Raw genomic sequence first — 23,242 nt, forward strand, 5'->3', positions numbered from 1 at the left:
TTACACATTAACTTAAGAACTTGGTTAACTCAAGCTTGAGCCTTCAATACATGTGCTTCAGGACAGTTGATTTCCAATGAGCTTATTTTGTACTGGGCTGACCATAGGTTCTGCCTTACGTTCTGCTTACAAACACAACAGAAATGGCAGCAATCCTGCCAGCAGTATGTACCAATCACAATTTTCACCATCTTTACCTTATGCTAAGACACCCAGCACTTGTAACACACCATCCCAGTTAATAAATCTTGCACTTCCCAACAACCTAACGTAGTCTCCTCCTTGTCCATTGCTTAGTTTAATCTCATATCTTACAGTTATCACCCTTTCTTCAAAACAGCTTCTCTCTTCTCCTCCTGTGATCCCTGAATGTGCAGACCATCAGAAGCAATGCTTTCTCAGACTACTAGTTCAATTTTCAGGGGGCAGCCTGTTATGTTTCAGGTTTTGATATTACAAAGCTGACACTGGTGCTGAGGTAGTGTCAGCATCACTTTCTAAATGTATCATCAAAATAAAAATTCTAATGTGATCCTACTTTCCTGAACCCCATAAGGCTCTAAAAGAGAATCATAAAGCTAGGTTTGTATCGCTACATGCACTGAAAAGCATCTTTATTTTAAGCTGAGATTAAGAGTCTCATGAGAAAGACCACGGTCCACAAAAATTATTCCTAAGTACAGCCTTTCTAGCACACCAGCTCTTTCATGGGCCACAGAGCCTCATTCCACAGTCCAGAAGCTCTGCAGAGAATATAAATGGCTACAATTTTCTTTACCTTTTCATTATTCTTGGGGGTTTGGAGCAGGGACAGTTAAGACCAGCATTACTACACGCAGATAATATATCAGTATTCTCTATACTGTGTTCTATGTTATCTCTCACCATACCTTTTGACTGATCAACCAAAACTTTGTGGGAAGGGGGTTAATTAACTGTTATTACAAATTTGACATAAAACCTGAAACAAAAGGCACCTGCTAATTGCTAAAAAAGAAATAGAATATTGAATATTAAGAACACCTTTCTAACCAAACTGCTCTAGCAGCTTGATTCAGTCCTGGTAAGGAGTGTCCATGGTCCATCAGATCGCCTTAATTTCAGGGATGAGAGCTCCCAGGGAGGATGGACACAGCAGAAAGCTGACAAGTGTCTCCTACAGGGTGCAGCGGTGAAGTGTTGAGGTTGTGCTGACACTGAACCACTCCAAGCCACCACCAGAGGTAAGCAGCAGCACAGCCGCCAGCCCAGACAAGCCTTTCCAAGCTCTGAATTTGATGACAAGCCTCGTGCAAAGAGGTTATTGACTATTGTGCACCTAAGGCACTACTGAATATGCATGGGAGTTATGACCTAGTTCTACTTACTGAGCTGTCTCCACATGAACCCTAAAGCTCCAGTATCACCACGAGAATTTGTTTGGGTTTGTTGTTTTTTTTTTTATCTGAAGGCAGCCCACAGGTACAAGTGCTGAGCATGCGCTGTGGCAACTCGACCTCCAAGACATTCGCAGACACTGACTGAGAAGGCAAAGCTCCCATTTATAGAATCATAGAATCATTTTACCTTTAAGATCGAGTCCAACCGTTAACCTAACACTGCAAAGCCCACCACTAAACCATGTCCATAAGCACCACATCTATAAGTTAATCAATTATCTATACATCTATGTAATACCTATACAATAATAAAAATAAGTTTATGACAGTTTAAAAAAGCTACGAAAAATCACAAATGGGATTGTAATTTCCAGCAGAAAGTGTGAACAAGAACTTCAGTCATTGCATCTTCTTTACTGCAGCTTTCCCTCCGCAGCAAACAAGAGCCAAGTCCCAGCTCTAGGGAAACAACACCTTCTTCTACAAGTTCACCTTTACACTGCCTCATGTTCACCTTTAACTTAGACACCACCAATATCTCCCTTAAGCACAACCAACAAGCTCAAAGAAAGGCCTGTGTGTGCCTTTACTATATATATACCCTCCACTTTTCTGAGAAATAAGTAAGCAAATTGATAAGTCAATATTGATTCTATTTCAAATATTAGTTTGTAATATATTAAATTACAATGGAGTTCAAATTAACACCTGAACTTAAGCAAAACCTAAGTTACTTTTCCAAGTTCTTTATGCAAAAGAAAACACATTTCAAAGTTCTTCATAGCATTTAGCAGTAGAATATTAAAAATCATTTCCTTGACTAACTAACTTAAAGCAGGCTGGGGCTTTGGAGTCAATCATTCATTTGGCTTAAGTTGGAACTTAAGTAACTGCAGTCCTAGAAGTGCTCACTGACTTCTCCCACCAAATAAGATTTTTTTTTTTCTTTCCTGTCATATTCTTTTATTCAGCTGCTTTTTCCCCCACCTGTGATTCTCAAGTATTTATTACTGAAATGTAAAAAACAACTTCATTGAAAAACAGACTTAAAAGCTCAACCACACTGACCTTTGTAACAACCCCAAAACACATCATTTTACATCGCAAATCTTTGCCTCTCTCAAGTAAGGCCTCATTCTTTCCCTTAAAACTCCAGCTATTCCCATCTCAGGCACAAATAGCTAAACATTCTGTCTCATGCCCCAGATAAATCAAGCTGGCTATGGCTCCTCCACTTCTCAGTCCAAACTCCTTAAGCTGAGATTGAAGACTATGTCATATTCCTCCTCTTTGGTTCTTCAACTACACCTCAGCTTCACCCGCAAGTACCTCAACATACCACTTCTTACTTACATGCACCCACGATTTTTCAGGCGATTTCTTGGCATTCATTCTGCCAATCCCTTTAGCAGCCTCTACCCTTCCCAAAGGCTAGAAATTTAAACCATACTGTACTTACTCTAGAGCCCACATGATTTTACCTATTCCCCCAAACGTAGCCATGATATTACACAGGTGACTTCAAGGCAGAAACTCATTAAGGTCCATCTGTTTAGGCTAGTACATACTGTATGAACAGCATAAGTCCAAAATAAGACTTTAAAAAGAAATATGCCAGCAATACATTTTACCAATCTTTGCTGTTTTATCAAACAAATTCACATTACTGAAGAATTTTGGTGACCACATAGTACCAATAGCCACTTAGTTAATGAAAAGTTAGCCATATTTCTTGTTTTTATTGCACTGCTGAATGACCACCAAAAAAAGGTTGATACCCCAGATGAATTCTTTAGACTATTCTCGGTTGCCCTGGAGTTATTACTGCAGTGACAACTCCTGCCTAAAAAATGAGTAACAACATAAAGCAAAAGGGACCTTTGAAGTTCTCATGCATTACAGAATCACACTCTCTCTCATGTTATATAATTCAGGCTTTCTTCTCTATGGACTTTAATCTTGAATCTAGCTTGCCATGAAATATGATCTGGAAAAAAAATCCCATAATATTGCTTCTGCAGTGCTCATAAGAAATTGATTTCTTCAATTTATTCATTGCAAGTTCAGTCTTTCTTATGCCAACACTGTCTTTCAGTTCTTCTTTCTCCTTTTGAGTATATGCTTCTTTTTAAAAGAGAGATTCATATCCCCATAATACTTTTCCGCCACTTAATTATTACCATCTATAGTATGAACATCTTCACTTCTCCATCCTAATCTGTTGCAGAATAATGATGCTTCAAAACAGAAAAACCTACAAAAAACCCACCACCACCACAAAAAACTGACATCAAGGAAGTAGAACAAAGGAAAGCATTTGGCAAGGGACTTTAAAAGTTTTTTCTCTCCCCCATCCAGACTAACAACAGAAGTATTTAAAAGCCACAAAACACCACACTGACCTCGTGTCCCTTTTCTGTTCTCCTCCAGATGCAACTTCTCCTGCCAGCGTACCTTCCCAAAAGCACAAACCCATTACAACAACGGATTCAAGCTATTAGGCTTGTCTCAGTGCCAAGTGAGCCAAAACGACCATACAATCTCCCTGCATTAAGGGGGAAGAGATTCCACAACTGCAAACCAACAGGTATTTCCTCAAGTGCTTCTTCCATGTCTGCTATCCATAGTATATATACTGCAGTACTTTTCAACTTATACCCTAAAAAATTCTGTTGTCATTAAGTTTGAATTTGCTACAAAGGTGTTCCACACCCTTTAGAAAACATGCCTCTGCAAGTTAAGACCTGAAAACCCCTATAACCCAATACTGGTAAGCCTTAGATTCTCCCACAGGTGAGCAGCTTTAATTTGCTCAAAGTCAAATTAATAGTTCCAACAATTTTTTAATAAATATGACCAAACCAACCCAGAGAGAAGTTCTCTCAGCAAAAACCTCTCTGATGAAAAACCTAGTGTAAATTTAACAGCTGTAAAAGCATGAATTGAATTACATTTGCTCCAAGTAGAGAGACTTGGAGTTACTGACATTAGGTGGAACCTGCAAACTCAGGTTACAAATTGCACATTCTCTCGGCAGCAAAGCACTATCTGCATAGTAAGAGAACGGCTGAATAACTGAGGCAGCAGCCAGGACAAAACAGACAGGCTCTGCATGTTAGCAGTTTGTTCGTCGCAGATTTTTCACCAACAGGGCTTTTATGTGTACCTAATGCAGGAGCAGAGGGATTTGAAGATCACAAAAAGATTAAAACAGTATCTGTTTTCATGTTATACATGTAAGTGACCTTGAGTGTGGGCTGCTCAAAAACATTCAAAACAACAGGTTCCTACTACCTTTTCAAGACTAAACAAGACAGAGGGGAAGGTTACATACTACACCACCACGTTCTGGCTGGAGCAGAACTCGCTTACAGGGATTCCTCTCACCTTTCACAATAACAGAATTAAATAATGATACTACAGTTGTATTCAGTCAAGTCACTGCACTGAAAATAGCTGATATTTCATTAAGATATAACATTATTTGCAGACTCACATTAGGATTTATATTACATTGATTTGTTACTGGTTTTGTTCAAACCAAAGCATTTTTGGTTTCAGAACACTTACTCTCATTTCTGCTTGAAGTTATTTTTACAGGCACAACTAAGGACAAATTTTAACATGAAAAGTAGCACAAGCCATCCAGCAGAAGGAAAACACTGTTTGCACACTCGCCTTTCTGCTCCTGGAGTAGCCAAATACTACCTTCTAATTCAAAGAAATAGCTTGGCATATTGCTTGCATTGCAATGAAGAAATGCCATTTGGATTATCGTCTTAACAAAAATACAGTGTCAGTTACCCAAAGGGAGGGATGAGCGTCCAGATGATAAAAAAGGCCTTCAAAAAATGCAGGACATTTGTGCAGTACGCCACGGTGCTATGCATGTAATTTTTCAGATACACTTGAAAGGCTTTTTTCTTTAAGAGATGCATCCAGTTTATTTAAAATGCTTCTATATACACACAGGTGTTATCACTGACTTAAGTGACAACAACTACAGTTGTCTGTAAAAACCTTAAAACAGACTTGACCATCAAAACCAATTTGATTTACAATCTAAGAATACATAAGACCGTGCAGGGCTCAGGTTTAACTGTTTAACAGCAAACCATTTAGATCAATTCCATCTCATACACTGTATCATTAACAACTGAATTTAAATTTCAGATTAGTTTAAGAATTTAACTATCTACTCACTGTTTTATTCTGCTCAGTGCTGAAGTTTCTGAACCACAAACATTCTTCACTAGATTAGGGCATCACTTGTTTGTTTTTACTAAAGCTACAGAGTGAAAGTCTGGCCTCAACCTTTCAACTTCAACCCTAATGCCACTTCACTGATGTTAATGCTGACGTGGCTTTAACATGATGATGAAAACATTCTGCCACTGGCTTACTCGGAAACAAATTAGCGATACACCACCACCCTGCATAGCACTTACCTCACCTCCTAAAAGCATTCAAGTCCATAGATGAAAAGAGCTCCAAGTGCTATAAAAACCACTCTATTTATTCATATGAGACTGGACCTATAACACAGAAGACTGGCTCTGCAGCAATGCTGGAATGTAGTGGGGGAATCCTATGCAAGTGAATTAGTAATATTAAACAACTCTGCCTCCCCTCCTTAAAGAGGGGGATTTCCCCTACATTCAGTCAACTGCCAGTACCTATATTTACTTTAATTAGCCTCTTTGCTTTTGTAGCTGGTTGCGTTAGTGTTCCTCAAGAACATGGGATTTATAAACACTGCCCTTTTATTAGAAGCATTTGGCTAATAATTCTATGATTTGGCTATGATTCTATGATTAATGAAATGGTATCGGCAAGCATCATTTTCACTTTCAAGCTGAGCTTCCTGTTCAAACAAGCAAGGACTTTTCACATTCCACATCCATCCTCCCATCAAAACAAGCAGCAATGCTTTGGTTATACTGCTGAAAACAAGTTTTGTAAAAAGCCCACATTACGGAGCACATTCTGGCAAATGCCACCACAGCAAGGAGGTCGCTAAGCAAATAGGTGCTACGCAGAGGCTTGAAATTTTAGTAAGTGACAGCGGTCCTATGAATTTTATCATAAAAAGGCACTCAATCAAAATTACCTAAAAAGGAATTCTTGAGGTAGTTCAGGTTCTGACTATATTGCTATTTTCCTTCCAAAATCTGCCTTAATTTCTGAGTCACTAGAAAGCATTTCTAAGCTTTCTACTGTCACACAGAGCAAGGCTACCTCGACATAGACACACTTAATGGGAAATGGCTGAAATGAAATTAATTGTTCGAAACTACTACAAAATAGCTAGCTGGAAGCTCCACCTACCTTCAGGCGGTCAGAAATCAGAGCGACACCATCCTACCATTCTTTAGTTAACAATACTGTAACTACAATATGAAGATTTCAAGAAGTTACCAGCCTTCCAGAAGCAGTGACAGGTCCAAAAAGCCAGACTATGCCAACCAAGAGAGTTTTAGGCAGGATCAATTCCTGTTTCCCCTGTGCAAGCCTTCCAAGACTTGAATTTTCAGTTTTAAACTTTACAGGGAAATTGTACTCCCTCAACCATGTACTGTAAAGGCAATCCCCACTCTACCCCTTGAAGTTATCCTGGCTGTGATCTATTATCAACTGAATGAGAACTACAGTCTAGTTCACTGGTAGCTCATGACAAAACACCCTCCAAAAGTTGAGGAAAGTGAAGCTGGTGTGAGAGCAGTAAACACAGAGTACAAAATTTATTTTGTAGAAATCGGACTCATGTTAAAAGGAAATATATTCACTGTTTCTGAAACCTTACTTTAATATATTTGGGAAGCAACTGGAAAGACCATTTGAACTTAAGGCTGTAGACATGAGAGCATACAAGAGAAAAGCAGCCGCAAAGGAGTAAGCTTTGACTCCACAGAAGCAGTACAGGAACTCAGGTCAGAATTCATCTGGTTGCTTCTCTCCTAAGCTGCCATGCTGTGAATACATATATAAAAACAGACGAATGATAACAAAGGAAGCTGCACAGAAGTGAGTGCCAGCGAGTGAAAAGAGTCACAACTAAACCATCCGACACCCGGGTTCAGTCTGGAGCTATGGAAAAGGAACACTTTTAGGGCTGCTTTTCTTACATATGGTATTTATACCGATGAGTAAAAAGCACTGAAGTCAGGAAGGTGGGAGGCACTCCCTGCACAAACACCTCCCCAAACATTGCGTGTAGTAACAAAGCTTCGAGAAAATTACTGACAAAGTCATCTGTATAGAAAATAATCTACAATATACCTACCTGATCATACGATAGGGAAAGAGTAGCAGAGTTCAGTACACAGCCACAAACCTTAAGTCGAATGCATACTACCAACCAACAGATTTTCATTCTGTGGGAAAGCCAAATCTTTCAACTACAGTCATGTTCTCACTGCCAAAAACAGATAGGAAGAGAACCCCTTGAGGTTACTCTTCTTGCAGAAGCATTTAACAGACAATTTCACTTCCTCTTCCGCCACAAGGAAGAGTCATTCGCTCTGTACACAAACTCTAGCTGTTTTCCCAAAACCATGAAAGAACATACAGCCACAGAACAGAAGGGAGCATCAGCAAACCTGCAAAAGGGCAAAGACGAGCAAATATATTTGGCAATACTGCTTCCAGGCCCAAGGCACTGCTTCTGAAAAACCTCTTACAGCAACACAATTTAGCATCTCTCTTTATTTTTCTTTTTAAAGACCTGCACAGTATCTAAAGAAGCAAACTGACATAAAACTAATTTGTATATGTCTCTAGACTCAAACTAAATGTCTACTAATATACCAGTCCAGTTTCAAAACTGCTTCCTTCCAACCGCTTATTTGTCAAAGATAGAAACTAGTCTTTTGCTTGCACTAGAGTCTGTATTAAACAGGAATTGCAATCAAACTTTGAGTCAGTGTCTAATCCATATATCTGGATAATCATCCTAAAACAACTGCTCTCAAAGAGTGGTCCGTTGTCCAACCAGAGGCTTTAAGTGGTCCATAATACGTAGTTGTTTCAATTTTGCAGATGAGAAGGCCAACACGGTTCAGAGGCGCACACTGCTGAACAACACGCTGAGGGCTGACAGCATTCGCTGCGGGAAGCAGCAGCTTTGGAACCACCACACCAGAAGACTGAGGAGGAACAAAATATAGAAACTGAAATCGTTATTTACAGTTAACGCACCACTGGTGTGCCTAGGTAGCTGGAAATTTTTTTTTTTTTTCTAGAGTCTGCAGTCTTTAGTGCACCAAAATAGTCTCAGCGAAACAAGCTGCTAATTTCACACAGTATAGGCAACAACTTATTTAAGGACAGCCTGAGGAATTTAGCAGAACTGACCAGCACGTACATTCTTTAGAAGGTAGACCTTCAATGTCAATTGGCGCACGACTATAGTCTTCATATTTGCATCGATCTTCCTCTCCACTCACAACAAATTCAGAGCATAGACATTCAAGGAAAACATTAAATGCTATGAAGGGAACACTACTTAGAATAAAAAAAGAGAAGTATCCTGCAGTTTTCTTTAAACCTACAAAGCCTCAAACCTCCCATAAATCTACATTTAGAACGTGGCAACAACAATTCATCAATAAAGAACTGGCTTTAATATTGTCTGTGATATTACAGAATTGACTTGTGTTAAAAATGAAATCTGACTGCGACATTTACATGCAACTGCTTGAAAACTTGGTAACTTTAAAGTTACACTTTCATCTAACCATTGCAGTTCTTCCATGTAGGTCACAAGTTTATCATTGAATAATTTATTATATTCATACTTTCTTTTGTGAATAGGACAACAAAAACACGTATGTTTACCAGAAATCATGTCGTGAATGTAACACTTTACCACTTTTTTTTTTTAACAAGTAGTACTCAGACACTAACACTTAAGGAACTGCTAAAAACACCAACTCAGCCAGTTTATATAAACACAAGTACCTTCTTTCCATAACTTGAAGAAATTGGGACATCAGTGTCACTGACTGTATTGTTCCAATGAGGCTAAGCAGGATGTCAGTTCCTGACACTGAAAGCATCAAGGCCAAAACAACTGCAAATTTGAGCAGTGTCTATTAGCCGATTCCTTCTGTTGCTACCTCTTGTTAGCAGCCAGCCTTGAAGTGTATATGCAAGGGCAGTTACATACCTTCCACATTGGAGACGGGACCTCAAAGGTCCTACCCCTTATTTTTAAGGCTTTTCATAAATATAAACATGTGCAAAGTAAGGAATTTTATCAAATCTAGCCACATAGTCTGTTAATATAAGGGTATCCCTCAATTTAGCACGACATGCAGTTTAAGGCTTTAGCATGAAAGCCAGTTGTTATAGAAAACTTCTTATATTTGCAAGTGACACTTGATAATGAACTTTATATATCCTTTAAAGGATCAACTGAAACTATTTGGAAGCTGCATTTTTTTATAGTACATACAGAAATTCTAAATATGATATGACTTCCTATTTTTTCCAAGAGCCTACTCTCAACAAAGAGGGGATATTTACTAATTTACTACTAATTTATGCTAAAAGATATGGAGCATCAACTGCTTGGCAAGATGAAGAGCCCCTTCCCCACCCCAAAACCTCCACTTAGGCATTCCATCCATGTCAATGTTCCCAACACCAATGGCTTTTTGTACTGGTTTGCACTTTTTTTTTTAGATAAGCATTTAAACATCTTTAGACCATAGAGAAAATCACGAATCAGAAAATTAAATATTTCCAAAACAAACCTGCACTTTTAGAAAGTCCAAAGGAACAGGCACAAAAGCATGTTTCGCAGCATATGCCGTGTCTAACACAAACACTAATAACCCTGTATCTGTTACCAAGAGGATCAAGACATGAAATCAAAAGACAGTAACACAGAACTGTGTATCTAGTTCCAGACACCTGTAGTTTAATTACATTTCACAACAAGGCAAGCATTGTTGTGATTCATTTGAACTTGAAAAAACAGTTATCACCAGTTTCTGCAAGTCAACACACACTAATATCTTAAATCAATTCTGTGAACAATGAAGCCAAGTTTTCCTTTTCAGTAATTTTATTCTAATGTGAAACATGAAGAAACAAGCACCCAAGTAACTCCAATATAGTATGAAACTTTAATAAAACTTGTTTAAAAAACAAAGAGCAAAATTTTAAAAATAAACTGAAAGGCTTGACTCCTAATCACACATCTTTCTGACATCAGCAAGAGTACTTTCAGACTTTCAAAGAAAAAAAAAAAAGAAACAAAGATCTGCTGTTGAAACATTACTCCCAAAGACTGTTGAAACGCATAACATGAAGCTTCAGAGACAGACAGTTTTATTAACAGGAGGCTTAATTTTAAACAGTATATACAAATCACATGACTTTTCCAAAGTTGGGACCACCTAGTAATCTGCCAAAACAAAATTATGCTAATGAAATACAGAAGCATCTGTGTAACGTGACCGCCTCTTTATTGAAGTACACCTTTATACAATCCTTCCACATAGTCCTGTACTGTGAAATCCTCTCAGGATGCAGCGCTGCACAGGTTTTCAAATCTCTCCTACACACCACATGAATAAAACTGTTGCCACTTGCACCTCTCAGTTTTGCCTGACCGTACACTTCAGTGTTCCATGATATGCAACACCAAAAGGCACTGTTTTTCTTTGTCCAAAAACCAAAACAGTTTAAAGTTTACTATGTTTAAGTACAATGATTTGCAGGGAATAGCAGGATTTTTCAGGCAATGCCCAAGTCTTAAAATTTATCATAAGCCAAGCAAGGATGAACAAAAAAAAAAAAAAAAAATCCACTTTTCACTTGTGTAATTACTTCCTTTCCAGTTCTCTGTTTTTCCATGGAAGGTTTTACTGCACAGCAAAGAAAATGGCAACTCTTTACAGACTTTGAATACAATAGCACAACTTTATTGCAAAAATATATAGTAAACTCAGTATTTTCAAGTTTTGGAGAAAAATAAATTTTATCTCTGAATTCACCCATAGCAGTAATTCACGACAAGAGTTGCTGAAGATAAAAGTTTCTTTCATATATAAACTAATTTAAAACTTTAGCTGGACTCCAATCTTCTACTAATAATCACCACTTTGGTTCTCTTAGCAGAGACTCTATGTAAGAGACACGTGAGAAATACAACATCAATATCCAACTAGTGTCAAAGATCCTATCCCAACTGATTCATGTAATCCTAACAAATCAAGCTACTTAAACAATAATGAGTATTTTCAAGTTGTTACTTCTACTGCAAATGTTTTGTAAGTGTACTATAAAACTCATATGATAATGTCTGAGGTTAGCTATACTTGTGGCAAAAGTCTTATTCTGCACAGTTATAATTGCAATATATAAATAACTAAAGATTATTCCACAAAGAACAGCTTGAATTTTACAGAACGATTCTGCTCATACTTAAGAGGAATTAGTTTGGTAGACACATCAGCAATGGGCATAATTCAACTGTTCATACAGTGAGAATCTTGGAAAAAATAAAGATACATACACAAAACAATTAATCTGTGTACACTGAGAATTCGTTCAGTTGCAGAGTAAAATCAGGACTTTAAACAAAGCTTTGACCTGTAAACAAAGCAAATTCAGCCAGCTTTTAACCAAATCTAGAAAGAGCTATCTATTTTACAATGGCTTGCAAGAGCACCCACTGAAGAGCTTCACTGACTTCATCTATTTCCCTTATCCGAAACTACGTAAAACCAATCTAGATTCCTTGATAAGCACTGTGTCCAGTATAGTTTACCAAACTTCTATGATGAATAAGAATCTGTCTAGCCTCTCCACATATTTGTATGGGAAAACCCACTGCGCATCTACCCTTGCAGTGTTTCTTATGTAATGGCTAACCCAGTGCTCTGTCTTATCAAAACCAATCTGTTTTACAATTTAAACAATCCACAGGTTCTATCCTGGAAATACTATAAAAACCAATCCGGATGCATTTATCACAGCACTATGAATATCTATTCTACAACTACTTCATATTAACAGCTACCCTAAAACAAGTTTTACTTTTCTGGAGCCTATAGGCCTGTCATTTAAATCAACAACAGCTGCCATAGCTTCATCACGAGACTCGAATGCAACCATTGCTTCTCCAGTGGGCATGCCTTTTTCATTGTATTTTAAGCACACTGAACCAGGGATCACTTGGTAACCATAAAAGAAATCCAAAATTTCATCCACCGAAACAGTAAAGGGCATATTTTGCACTTTAATGACAGTTGGTCCTGGCTTCCCAGACCCTGTTCCAAAACCTGGTGGTCCACTAATATGTATATTTCCTGGTCCAGGTCCAAACGCTGGAGGTCCACTTAAATGTCCAAGACCACTAGCAATTCCTGGAGGACCAGCACCAAAGGCGGGGGGTCCGCTTAAATTGCCAGGACCATTACCAAAAGTCTGAGGACCCCCTGCAAAACCTGCTGGTCCACTCAAATTACCAGGACCACCTGCAAAACCTGGGACCTCAATACCTGCACCAGGTAAACCACTAGTTGCAACTGTAGGTATTCCTGGTCTAGAATCAGGAAAGCCACCTATTCCAGGTGGTGGTAGAGGGGGACCAAATGTGCCAGACCCGCTGAAGTTACCAGGGAAATTAAATGGAGGACCGTTGTTTGCATCTTTAGAATTTCCCCCCAAGAAGGCATGCTCATCCCCACCAGCACCCTGTGCTCCTGGCACAGCCGCATTTCCTTGTATCGGTATTTTCAGTATCTTTTTCCCTTGAGATGGTGGGTTTCTCTCAATATCTCTCATTTCTTCTACAGTTATCAAACGCAAAACAACATCTCTTCCATTCAGTTTTTTACGGTGCAAACGCTCTGCCTTACGAGCATCATCTTCAGCTTTAAACTGAACCAGTGCTTGTCCTAAACCCTGCCCGTTATTATCAACAAGAATTTGTACAGAGTTTTCTTCTACTGCCAGTCCCTCTAGAAACTGAAGGATTTCCATTTTTGTTATATTGTACGGAATATTAGATATATGTGCACACAATTTTGGCGAGCCTGGTTCTCCCTCAGCATTCATGAGGATTTCTCTCTGGTCATAGTTGAAGTTCTGCAATCTTTTACGAATCATATCTATCTTTTCTAACATTGCCTTCTTAGTAATTGGATGGACTTGAATAAAGCGATTCCCTATGTACTGCTTATGATGACACAAAGCTGCTTTATAATCAGCTTCATTCCTGAACTCGACAAAACCTTCTCCAATCGCCTTCCCATTAGGTCCATATGCTATATAAATGCTGTCTTCAACTATATCCAGCTTCTTAAAAAAATCTATCACATGTTTGTTCTCCGATTCAAAGGGAAGACCTTTCAAATAAACACAGAAACCCTGTTCATGGGGAGATCTTGACCGTGACCTTTTCTGTCCACTAGGAGATTTGGACCTAGAATGAGCCTGGGGAGGAGGAGGGTGTGACTGCCCAGAGGGACCCATGGTTTGCTTGAAAGTTATGTGGCCTCCAGCAGCCACCCACTGTCTCTCTGTTGCAGGACTAACTTCAACATAGCGCTGAATCATCAGCATTCTGTTTCGCTTCAGTGCTTCGAATGTATCTTGAGGAGAAAAAAACTTAACTAGTCCATTTCCATTATTTCGACCTACATGATCCTTCAGCATATGGACTGCATCCACACGGAGCCCAAGGAAAAAGTCTTTCACATCAGATTCTGTTGCAGAAAAGGGCATTCCATGAACGCTGACATACAAATCGTCTGGATTGATTGGAATTGGCTTGACACTACTTTGAGAATTCATCTGGATAGGATTTACAGGATTCATGGGACCAATAAACAATGGATTCAAGCCGCTGTTCATATTCACTGCTGCTCCAGACCCATTCATTCCAGCGGGTAAAGGTGCTACGGGTGGAGGATTCATAGGAGGCATTCCTGATATGGGAGGCATAGGTGTCATTGGGGGTACGGGGGGCACAGGGGGTATCGGAGGAACTGGAGGAACAGGAGGCAGTGTGGGTACAGGAGGTGGAACAGGTATCGGGGGAATAGAAGGCATTGGTGGCAAAGATGGCATAGCTGGGATAGGAGGGATTGGTGGAGGAGGTACTGTGTTCATTGGGGATGCTGTGCTAGGTATAGTTGAGCTAAATGTTGGGCTACCAAAGGTACTCCCAAGATTTGGAGGTGCAGTCCCCATACTGGCAGTAGAAAACGTGGATATGTTTTTATTGCTTTCATGCACAGTAGTAGCAGCAGTTACTACACTAGGAGAAGGATTATTAAAGTTAGGTACAGTAGTAGGTAAATTAACCCTTCCACTCATTCCAGAACTAGGTGGTGGTCCCGACCTGCTAGCATTTGCTGGTGGCATATCTAGATTGGCAGTTTCGAAACGCCTACGACTGAGTTCTATCATGTTCTGCATTTCAGTTTTACTGCTCAGCAATAGTGTTACTTTCGACCCTTTAATTGTACCACCTGTGCGCATCATACCAAGCCTTGCATCTTCATCAGTGGCAAAAACGATGAAAGCCTCACCCAGTTCACCCCCTACAATATGCACGCCCCCATCAGGAATGGTCAATCCAGAGAAGAAGTGGCGAATGTCCATGGTCCCCGCCACAATCGGGAGACCTTGCAAGCGGATGACCACAGCCATGCTGCGCTGAAACAACACACACCTGCAGATGAGAAAAGGCAACGGCTATGTCAGACTACTGTTTATGACACCATGCAATTACCTACAGACACCATCTACTATATTTGTTTACATACACCTAACAGCATCTTGCAAATATTAAGCATGTTTATATTCTAAGTTCCTTATTCATGTTTGTTTACTTCATACAGATTGAAGTATTAAATGTTTACCAACACAATTAGTATACATTTTGCACTAGAAATTCCAAAATAACTGTTAAACTAAGACCCACAAGTGTCAGTAAAAAAACAAACAACTAAGGAACAGCAAAAAATCAGATTATATCAGTATTTCAATATTTAATGGAACATAAGCAAAATGAGTATTTTAGCCAAGCAAACAAAATTAATTTACCATACACTGATATGGTATCCACTGTACCTGGCAAAGTGACTGCAAAAAATTCTGCACACCTATAGGAAATAAACAGTGCTCTTTCATATGAGGAGGAATTTTATCTTCTGCCAGGTAGACGACTAGGAACGTAACAGTGGGTTGGTTACGAACAAAAACCCATTATGGACAACTAGCAACAGTGAGACTCACACAACGTCCTGACAGGTACCATCTAGATTATAGTCATCTTATATTTTTCTCCTAGCAAAGGCAAGAGGTCTAGGTGACCATGAAGCTAGCTAACCATTATAAACTAGCCCCAGACATTTTGGGACTATACAGACCTCACCTAAACTAGATTAACATCTAGGCATATCCTAGCTAGATATTTGGCCTTTACAACTTTTAAAAAAGTGATACCTTGTTTTTGATAGCTGCAGATGTTCTGTCTAATATTACACCTTCTGTCTCAGGCACAAGTAAATGACTTTTACCTCTGCAGCTGAGGTTAGTGGAAACTTAAGATCACTTTTGAACAGGTAGATCTTGACAGTTACCTTGTACACATTCTACAGAAGAGCCTGAGGTCATATCAGAAGTTCAAGACAAACAGGAAACTAGGTAATTCTCACTTATTCTTAACAAACCTTCAGTAAATACTGAAAGCATCACATTAATACTAGCACAATTCACCACTTCAGAAGCCAGCCTCTCATCCTAAACAGTCAGCAGTACCACCTCATTTCACCTGAGCCACTTCATCTCTGAAACTTCTCGACTTCCTAAATACAAGCCAGTTCAGTATCTGTATGGAAGACCTCTAAGGCTCCCATTAGTCACATACTAATGGTGTTAATTAAGCATTTGAAATCAAGGATGAACCAGATGATACAATGCAACACCAGGAGGCAGTGCACCACCACCGACTTTTGGCCGTATGCCAAAGCTATGACCAACTACGAGCAGTAACTATCTCCCAACATTTCACATTCAGCTAAGTATTATATCCCAGCATACAGTCAAATCTTTAAGACAAGTGCATTTGCCTGTCCAGGTCTTCCAATTGCTTTAGAGTAGACACGGCTTGAATACATCCTTAACTACTAGGTGAAGCCACTATCCAACAATTTAACCATGCCAGGTAAGGCGGAATTCAGTACTTAATGAAAACAAGAGTAACAGTTGTTCTACAGAGAAAAAAAAGTAGCAATTCTTTCGTTTGCATGGTGGAACTTCAGATTAATCAAATGGGTACTTAAGTATTTTGTTTTGTTGCCCAATAAGCCAGAGCTAACCCCTTCCATACACTAATGAACTCAAGCAACATACTGGGGTATTAAAGGGCATTGGCCCACATCTAGTTAATACCAAGAAAAGCATGGAGGACCTTTCTCCCCCAAGGAAAGGGCAGACAAGCCCACCGGCACAAAGTCATCTCTGCTGCTCTAGTCGCTGTGAATGAACGTCCAATTCCTTACTGCACCATCTTGAAAGAGACTGGAACGTGCAAGACGAACATGAGAGGGTCTAAAAAAATAATCTAGCCATACATACCATTAAGAAAACCCCTACTCCACCAAGGGATGGCAGCAACAGAAAGGGGAATATATACTAAGCCTCAGGGACTTTTTTTTTTTAAAAAGAACTTTCCCATCTCTACAGCAAGGTAATAAAAGCAACATCTTGCACTTATTTCTTATACTGACACTTAAATTTAACTTGAGAATGAAGTTCATTGCCCAGTCATTTTCCAACAGCAAAATAACTGGCCCATGTGAAAAAAACAGGTCAAAGTAAGATCTACGCTGTGTACACATCTAAGAAAGCATATAAGACTTCTTGCACTGTTTTAAAACAGCAGTATTTTTTAGTGGGTTTTTTTCAGTTTTATTTTAAATTTGACTAACATGGATAGCAATCTCTGAAACTAAAGTTAAAATGAGAATTCTGCCTACTTTAAGGAAGTCATACTAAAGGGGATTATAAAACCGAAGTTTATTACATTATGCTACAGGATTGCTTTTGAATTAGATGATCCTGAGGCAAGTGAGTGGTATAAAAGCATCCCTGCTTTTGCACCTATGCTTTGAAAACTAAAATAATACTAATAGCAAATCTTGCTAGGAGGTTTACATTTTCTCTATTACCTATTATACAAAGAAATGAGTTTCGGAATTTTTATGCATCGGGAGTTAGACATTTGAAAATTTGTGTTAAATGGAAGAGTACTTTTAGTTATTTCCTTACTAATGCAAAAGGAGTGACAACCTGATATGGCCACTATTAGTTGAACAAAGGCAACCTGGGAAGTTTTTTCTGCTCAGATCGGCTGGTTTAGAACATCATGTATTCTTTATCAGAACCGACACCTGCTAGATAACTGCATTTACTAATCATTCCATGAATCTAGCCCAGAAGACAAATTAACAGATAAGGTCACAAGAGAATTCTTAAGAGTTCAAGCATTTGAACGTTTACAAACCTTCTGGGATAACACAAGAGTTTCCATCTTACACTAAATTCAAAACTTCGTTGTAAATGCTAAGAGATATTTTGAAGTTTTGTTACTAAGTATTCTATTTAGGTCCACTAAATCACTATGGACAAAAAAAAAACGCAAACAGCTGCTTAGGCGTATAGCTGCTAGAAAAACTAGCTGCTATGACTTCAGTATAGTTAATTCCATATGCATGATATTAAGCAAATGCTTGCTATTAAGCAAGAGTTAACAGTAGCATAGAATGAATAAAAAGAATTTTAAGGACTTTACTCCATCAAATATTTTTGGCAAAAAAAAAAAAAAAAAAAACTTTTTCAACTCAAAACATAACTGCTTCAGTGCTTTAACAAAGTATTAGTTTCGCTTCTGCGATTTAAAGAAAAGTCACAAGGACCAAAAGGGCCAAATTTCACATTTCTAAGCACTCACAAGTCCGATATTTTCCAAAATGCACTTAGGAGACAATAACCCACTCACTCAAATTTTCCAACTAATGAAAAAGCAAAGCCCGCTCAAATATTTCACTGTGCACTTGTAAAGATCAACATACATGTAAAGGCAACATTAACTTCAGACACAAAATGAGCTACACGCCTGTTAAGTGTGCATTGAAGGCTTTTCATTGGGCTGTTAGAGGTGTTCTCAGGCTGCCTGCTTTTTCCCCTGTACAAAAAGGTACTTTAAGGCAAAAGTGGGTTTTGTTGTCATTTTGTGTGTTTGGTATATTTCTGGAGAGACCAGAAGCACAAAATCCTAGAGCTGTACTACAGACAAGCCATCCCTATTAGCAAGCCAAGATCAAAAATGGAGAGTAAAGGGCTGCCAACAATCAATCTGATTCAACTCATTTGATGAACCTTAACAGCACATTTATGTGTCTTGACAGTAACGTCTTTAAAAATGTTGATGTTACACTGAAAAAAGGTGTACAAGATGACAATATTACTTCTTCCATCTATGTGCTAGTCAGTAAAATAAGCAGAATTTGGGTCATATGCATAAATTGATATAAACACCAGACTAGCCTTTTAAGATGTACACATTTTTCAAATTAAGAAAAGTTTAGAAGATTCAACATAGTCCCCGGGGAGTATTAAAGTACAATACCCACGCGGTACACACACACACACACAACATATTTGGCAATTCTTGGATGAAGACTAAGAACTGGAATAACATTGGTATTGTGGGAGGAATTTTAAGTATCCAGGCTGAGACTGTCTAGCAAAAGCTAGAACTGTAGACTACAGTTCTGCTTTTTTTTTTTTTAAAGGCTAAAATCAACCTGTTAGATTAAGATAGTCATCTCTGAGCTAATTTGAACCTATCTGATCCCTTTAAATGATGCAAAACCTAATTAGAACCAATTATTGCACGCTTCTAAACTCCAATAGTTAGAAACATGCAGACCTGTGGCCTGCAGCAAAGTAGCTACATTTTCCAACAGTGCAAAATAACTGGAAGAGTGTTCCAGACTACCACATGCTGATGAAACAACAAAACATTAGTTTGGCAGAAAATTCTGTTTACCAGAACAACATTGCCAGAACCACCATCACCAGTGGGAGTCGAAGTAAAGAGACTAGCTATGGATTATTTGACCCAAGTGTTTTGATACCAATTCACAGATTCCAAAAGCTTCAAATATTTCTTAAGGTATACTCAATATGCATATAAATAAGTCTTCAATTCAAAGGCTCTTACCTGCAAAGACAGATGTTTTTTTCTTAACAAGTAGCAGAAGCCAAGCCAATCCTGTGGGCAACCAATTAAAACCAACTTTTAGACTGCAATAAAGAATAAATGGAGGCAAAAATCAATGCAGGCAACACAACAGCAGTAACAGTCCACAAAGAACTGTATATATAGAAAGTTCAAACCTGCGACCACCACAAGGCACTGCGACATACAACCACCACATGATTAAGAGTGCATTTTCTAATACCTTATCCCTGTATGACTTGTCGGTAATTGCACTGCACAGTTTTTGTATGGTTTCAAGACATGAATATGCCTTCCACAAAGAATATAAAAAAAAAAAAAACACCATTCCAAGAATCTTCCAAATTTTCCCATCACCAATAGGTGAATAAATCACCCTTTCAAAGGCAAAGAGCAAGAATTAAATACTTGAGAACCCTGAATTTTAACAAATCCTTGCTCCATCAATAATGATATTCCTTCCTCCAACTGCACATCATTTTACTTGAACAAAGCAATATAAGCTGCACCTCAGAAAACCTCCCTATAGCTGCACATGAAGAATTCTTCAGGAGTCACACAAACTGGTGAAACTAAGTGACATTTCACAGCCACCTCTAGGCAGTCACCTCTACAGAGCACACAGCAAGAACTCCCCACCAACATGCTGTATTTTCAGTTGTAATCTGTCATTTCATGATCCAAATCCTGATCAAATGCCCATTTTTTTTCATCCCTGTATAAAAATTGTCTTTCTGGGATTACAACTCAACACAAGAGCCAAACATTTTAAGTGGCAACATATGTATTTTGTATTTAAAGAAAGGATGGAAAACCCTTGCTCTTTCATTGCCTAAGCAGCCATTTCATACTAGAATTGTGATTCTTTGGAAAACTATCCAGGAATTAACCACACTAAGAACAAATAACTGCCTCCTCCTCACACAACCGAAACAAGCTGGTTTCAGTTATAAGCATCATTACCAAAGTGAACTTAGAGAAAGAAGCACTACCAAACCATCCACAAACTCGCTAACAGAGGGAATTAAAACAAACACAGATATTCACAGCTCTTCCAGGACATTAACAGCAGACTTACAAGTGAGAAAGATACAACTACACTCTTCAGACTTATATTAAAATGGCAAATGCATTTAGGAAAAGAACACCTTTTTGTTTTATTAGACCTTTACAAGAAACAAGCAATCCTATATTAGAAGAATTCAACTATATACTTTCATATCTAGCAGTATCAAACAGCAGTTTACAATGCAGGAAAGAATGTAATCACCTGAAGAACAGTTTCATGCAAAACCACACCTGCTTCAAGAAGCAGATAAGTCTTTCATGCACAAGGAACTTTCCATGTGGAAGAAAAACCCAAATAATTTGATGTATTTCCAGTACGGCAACCACAGTGTTGCCTATGTTCCTCTTCACAACACTGAAAACAAGCTGAAGATTTGCAGTGGACTAAGACAACATGCTATAATGTGAAACAATGTAAACAAAACCAAGCAGCATTCTTCAGAAAAGGTGCAAAACTCCACTCTACTATGTTTAACCTTTCCACTAAACACCATCTACTTTTGTTTGCCAGTCTCAATTCTCTCAACTTTAAAGAAAACCATCCATCACTCTCATTGGTAAAGGCATCCTTTCCAATCAACCCAATGTGCAAGAGCATAGTAACTAGCCAAACATCAACTAGGGCACAGGTGCTCCAACACAATGCTGACACACCTCTGGGACTTCATGGGAGAGACTCTCCCCGCAACACCCTATCAGCTATACAGAAAGAACCACCATCTACTAGACACAAAACAGCCAATGGAACAACCTTAAGAGGAGTCCACTGAGGAAACAACCTGCTGATTTTTCTGCCTAACCCCAGCAGATGGAGGTGGGCAAGAAAATCACTAAGAAGAATGGGTAAGTTTAAGAGTGAGTAAAACCAGAGCCAAGAGTTTTTTCGAAAGAAAGCTCACACAGACTCCTGGTGTACTTCTGGGACCCACTTCAACACTAGGTTGTTTTCGTTTTCTGCTTTTTTCCTTTTTTTTCTTTTTCTTTTTCTTAACAGAGCTGATTTTTATTAATAGATAAGAGCGTTACATTACTGCACAGCAACTTCGCTGGTGTTTACCGGGTAACCCCGACGAGCGGTGGCAGCGCCGCAGGCACCAGGGATCTCCTTACCCGCAAAGCGCGGAGCGTTTGCCTCGCTTCGTCCCCCAGGGCCGGGCGAGGAGCAGCCACCGGCGCCCCGCGGACCCCCGGGACGAACCCCGCCGGCACCGGCCCCGCGCCGCTTCCTCCCGCGCCCAAGGGCCGAGGCGCCGACAACGGGACCGCGCCGCCGCGCCCGCAACTCCCGCCGCTCCCCCGCACCTCGGGGCCCGCGCGGCAACGCTCCCGGCCTGCGCGACCCCCACACCGCCCGCCGCCGGCAGAGCCCCCGCCGTCCGGACCCGGCCCGGGCCCGGGCCCCGGCCCCGCCGCAAGGTCACTCGGCCGCCCCTGCCGCCAGCCGGGCCCTCGGCACCGGCGCTCGGCCCGCACATACTCACCTGCCCGCGCAGCTCCGCGAGCCGCCGAGCGCGGGCGGAGGCGCGGCGGGAGGGAGGGAGGGGGCGGGCGGGGGCCGAGCCGCGGCCCGGGCCCTCCGGCCTCAGCGCGCCAGGCCGCGGCGAGGCGGAAGCGGCCCCCGCTCGGCGCCCCGGGCCCGCAGCGCGGGAGGCGCCGCCCGGCCCGGCCCGGCCCTTTGTGCGCGGGGACGCGTGCCAGCCACGCCGCGCCCGGCCTCCCTCCCCTCACCTCACCTCGCCTCGCCTCGCCGCGCCGCGCCGCGCCTCACCTCCGCGCGGGCCCGCAGCGCGGGGCAGAGCAGGGCAGGGCAGGCGGCCCGGCCCGCCCGGGCGCCGCCGCACTCTTACCGAGGGATCTGTACGGGAAAAAGGGTTAGAACGGAGCCGAACCGCCCCGGGCCCCGCTCCGCGCCGAGCCCAGCGCCACCGACCGCGCAGCGCCACAAAATGGCCGCCCCGATGCGGCGCCGCCACCCGCCGCCAGGGAGAGGCGGGGCCTAGGCCAGGCGGTGCGAGGAGGGCGGGGCCCGCCGGTGCGCGCGGGGTCTCCTGCCGCCCGCCCGCCCCGGGGCGGGGCCGCGCGCAGGGGCAGACGGCGCATGCGCCGCGCGGGTCGCGCAGTGCGTCAGGGGCGGCTGGGTCAGGGCGGGAAGGACGGGTTCTGTCGTGAGGCAGCGTCCTCGCCTCGCCTGTCGGCACACTCCTTTCTTAAGGCAACACCACGGCTATAAGGCTGAAAAGAGCAACGTCGGACCCACAGTATAAGATTCGTACTGTCGCCTCTGCAACCAGTGATAGTGTGACACATTTTCTGGAAATTAATGATGGTGTAACTGAGCGTTATTGCTGAGGAGACAGGGACTCGAAAGGAGGCATCGAATTTCCAGCGAACAAAAGAACGCTGAGGAGAGTGGTTGTTTCTGACTTCTTCACTTAGGACAAGGTTGCAGAGTTAAAATGAAAGTCAGATTACCCTAGGTCAATGCCTTTTTGAGTGTAACTACTCCATGCTATATTTGTCCTTT

At 40.9% G+C, this 23,242-nt stretch overlaps 2 protein-coding genes across 7 annotated transcripts in view; both read right to left on the reverse strand.

The window, feature by feature from the left end:
* The window catches only part of CPNE1 (copine 1), a 43,836-nt gene extending 21,145 nt beyond the window's left edge, over positions 1 to 22,691 (reverse strand). Inside the window, exon 1 of one of the 5 annotated variants that reach the window (XM_082325601.1) lies at positions 22,566 to 22,691. The gene's annotated coding sequence lies outside the window, so the exon portion shown is untranslated. Of the gene's footprint in view, positions 1 to 14,929; positions 15,020 to 19,632; positions 19,670 to 22,199; positions 22,255 to 22,486; positions 22,511 to 22,565 lie in introns of those variants that run through there. The other 4 variants (XM_082325605.1, XM_082325604.1, XM_082325602.1 and 1 more) reach the window with 4 other exon arrangements.
* Positions 10,183 to 22,667, reverse strand: RBM12 (RNA binding motif protein 12). Of its 2 annotated transcripts, none has more exons than XM_082325600.1 (2): positions 22,566 to 22,667; positions 10,183 to 15,072 (listed from the first exon to the last, which is right to left on the reverse strand). In XM_082325600.1, exon 2 carries the CDS (start codon positions 15,048 to 15,050, stop codon positions 12,408 to 12,410), a length of 2,643 nt encoding a protein of 880 aa, XP_082181726.1. In that variant the 5' UTR covers positions 15,051 to 15,072; positions 22,566 to 22,667; the 3' UTR covers positions 10,183 to 12,407. The 2 variants fall into 2 exon arrangements, with proteins under 2 accessions (XP_082181726.1, XP_082181725.1); XM_082325599.1 differs by lacking the exon at positions 22,566 to 22,667 and adding an exon at positions 19,633 to 19,714.
* Positions 22,692 to 23,242: the final 551 nt, after the last annotated feature.

This window comes from Platalea leucorodia (assembly GCF_965183815.1).
Source record: "Platalea leucorodia genome assembly, chromosome: 13".
Classification (NCBI taxonomy): domain Eukaryota; kingdom Metazoa; phylum Chordata; class Aves; order Pelecaniformes; family Threskiornithidae; genus Platalea; species Platalea leucorodia.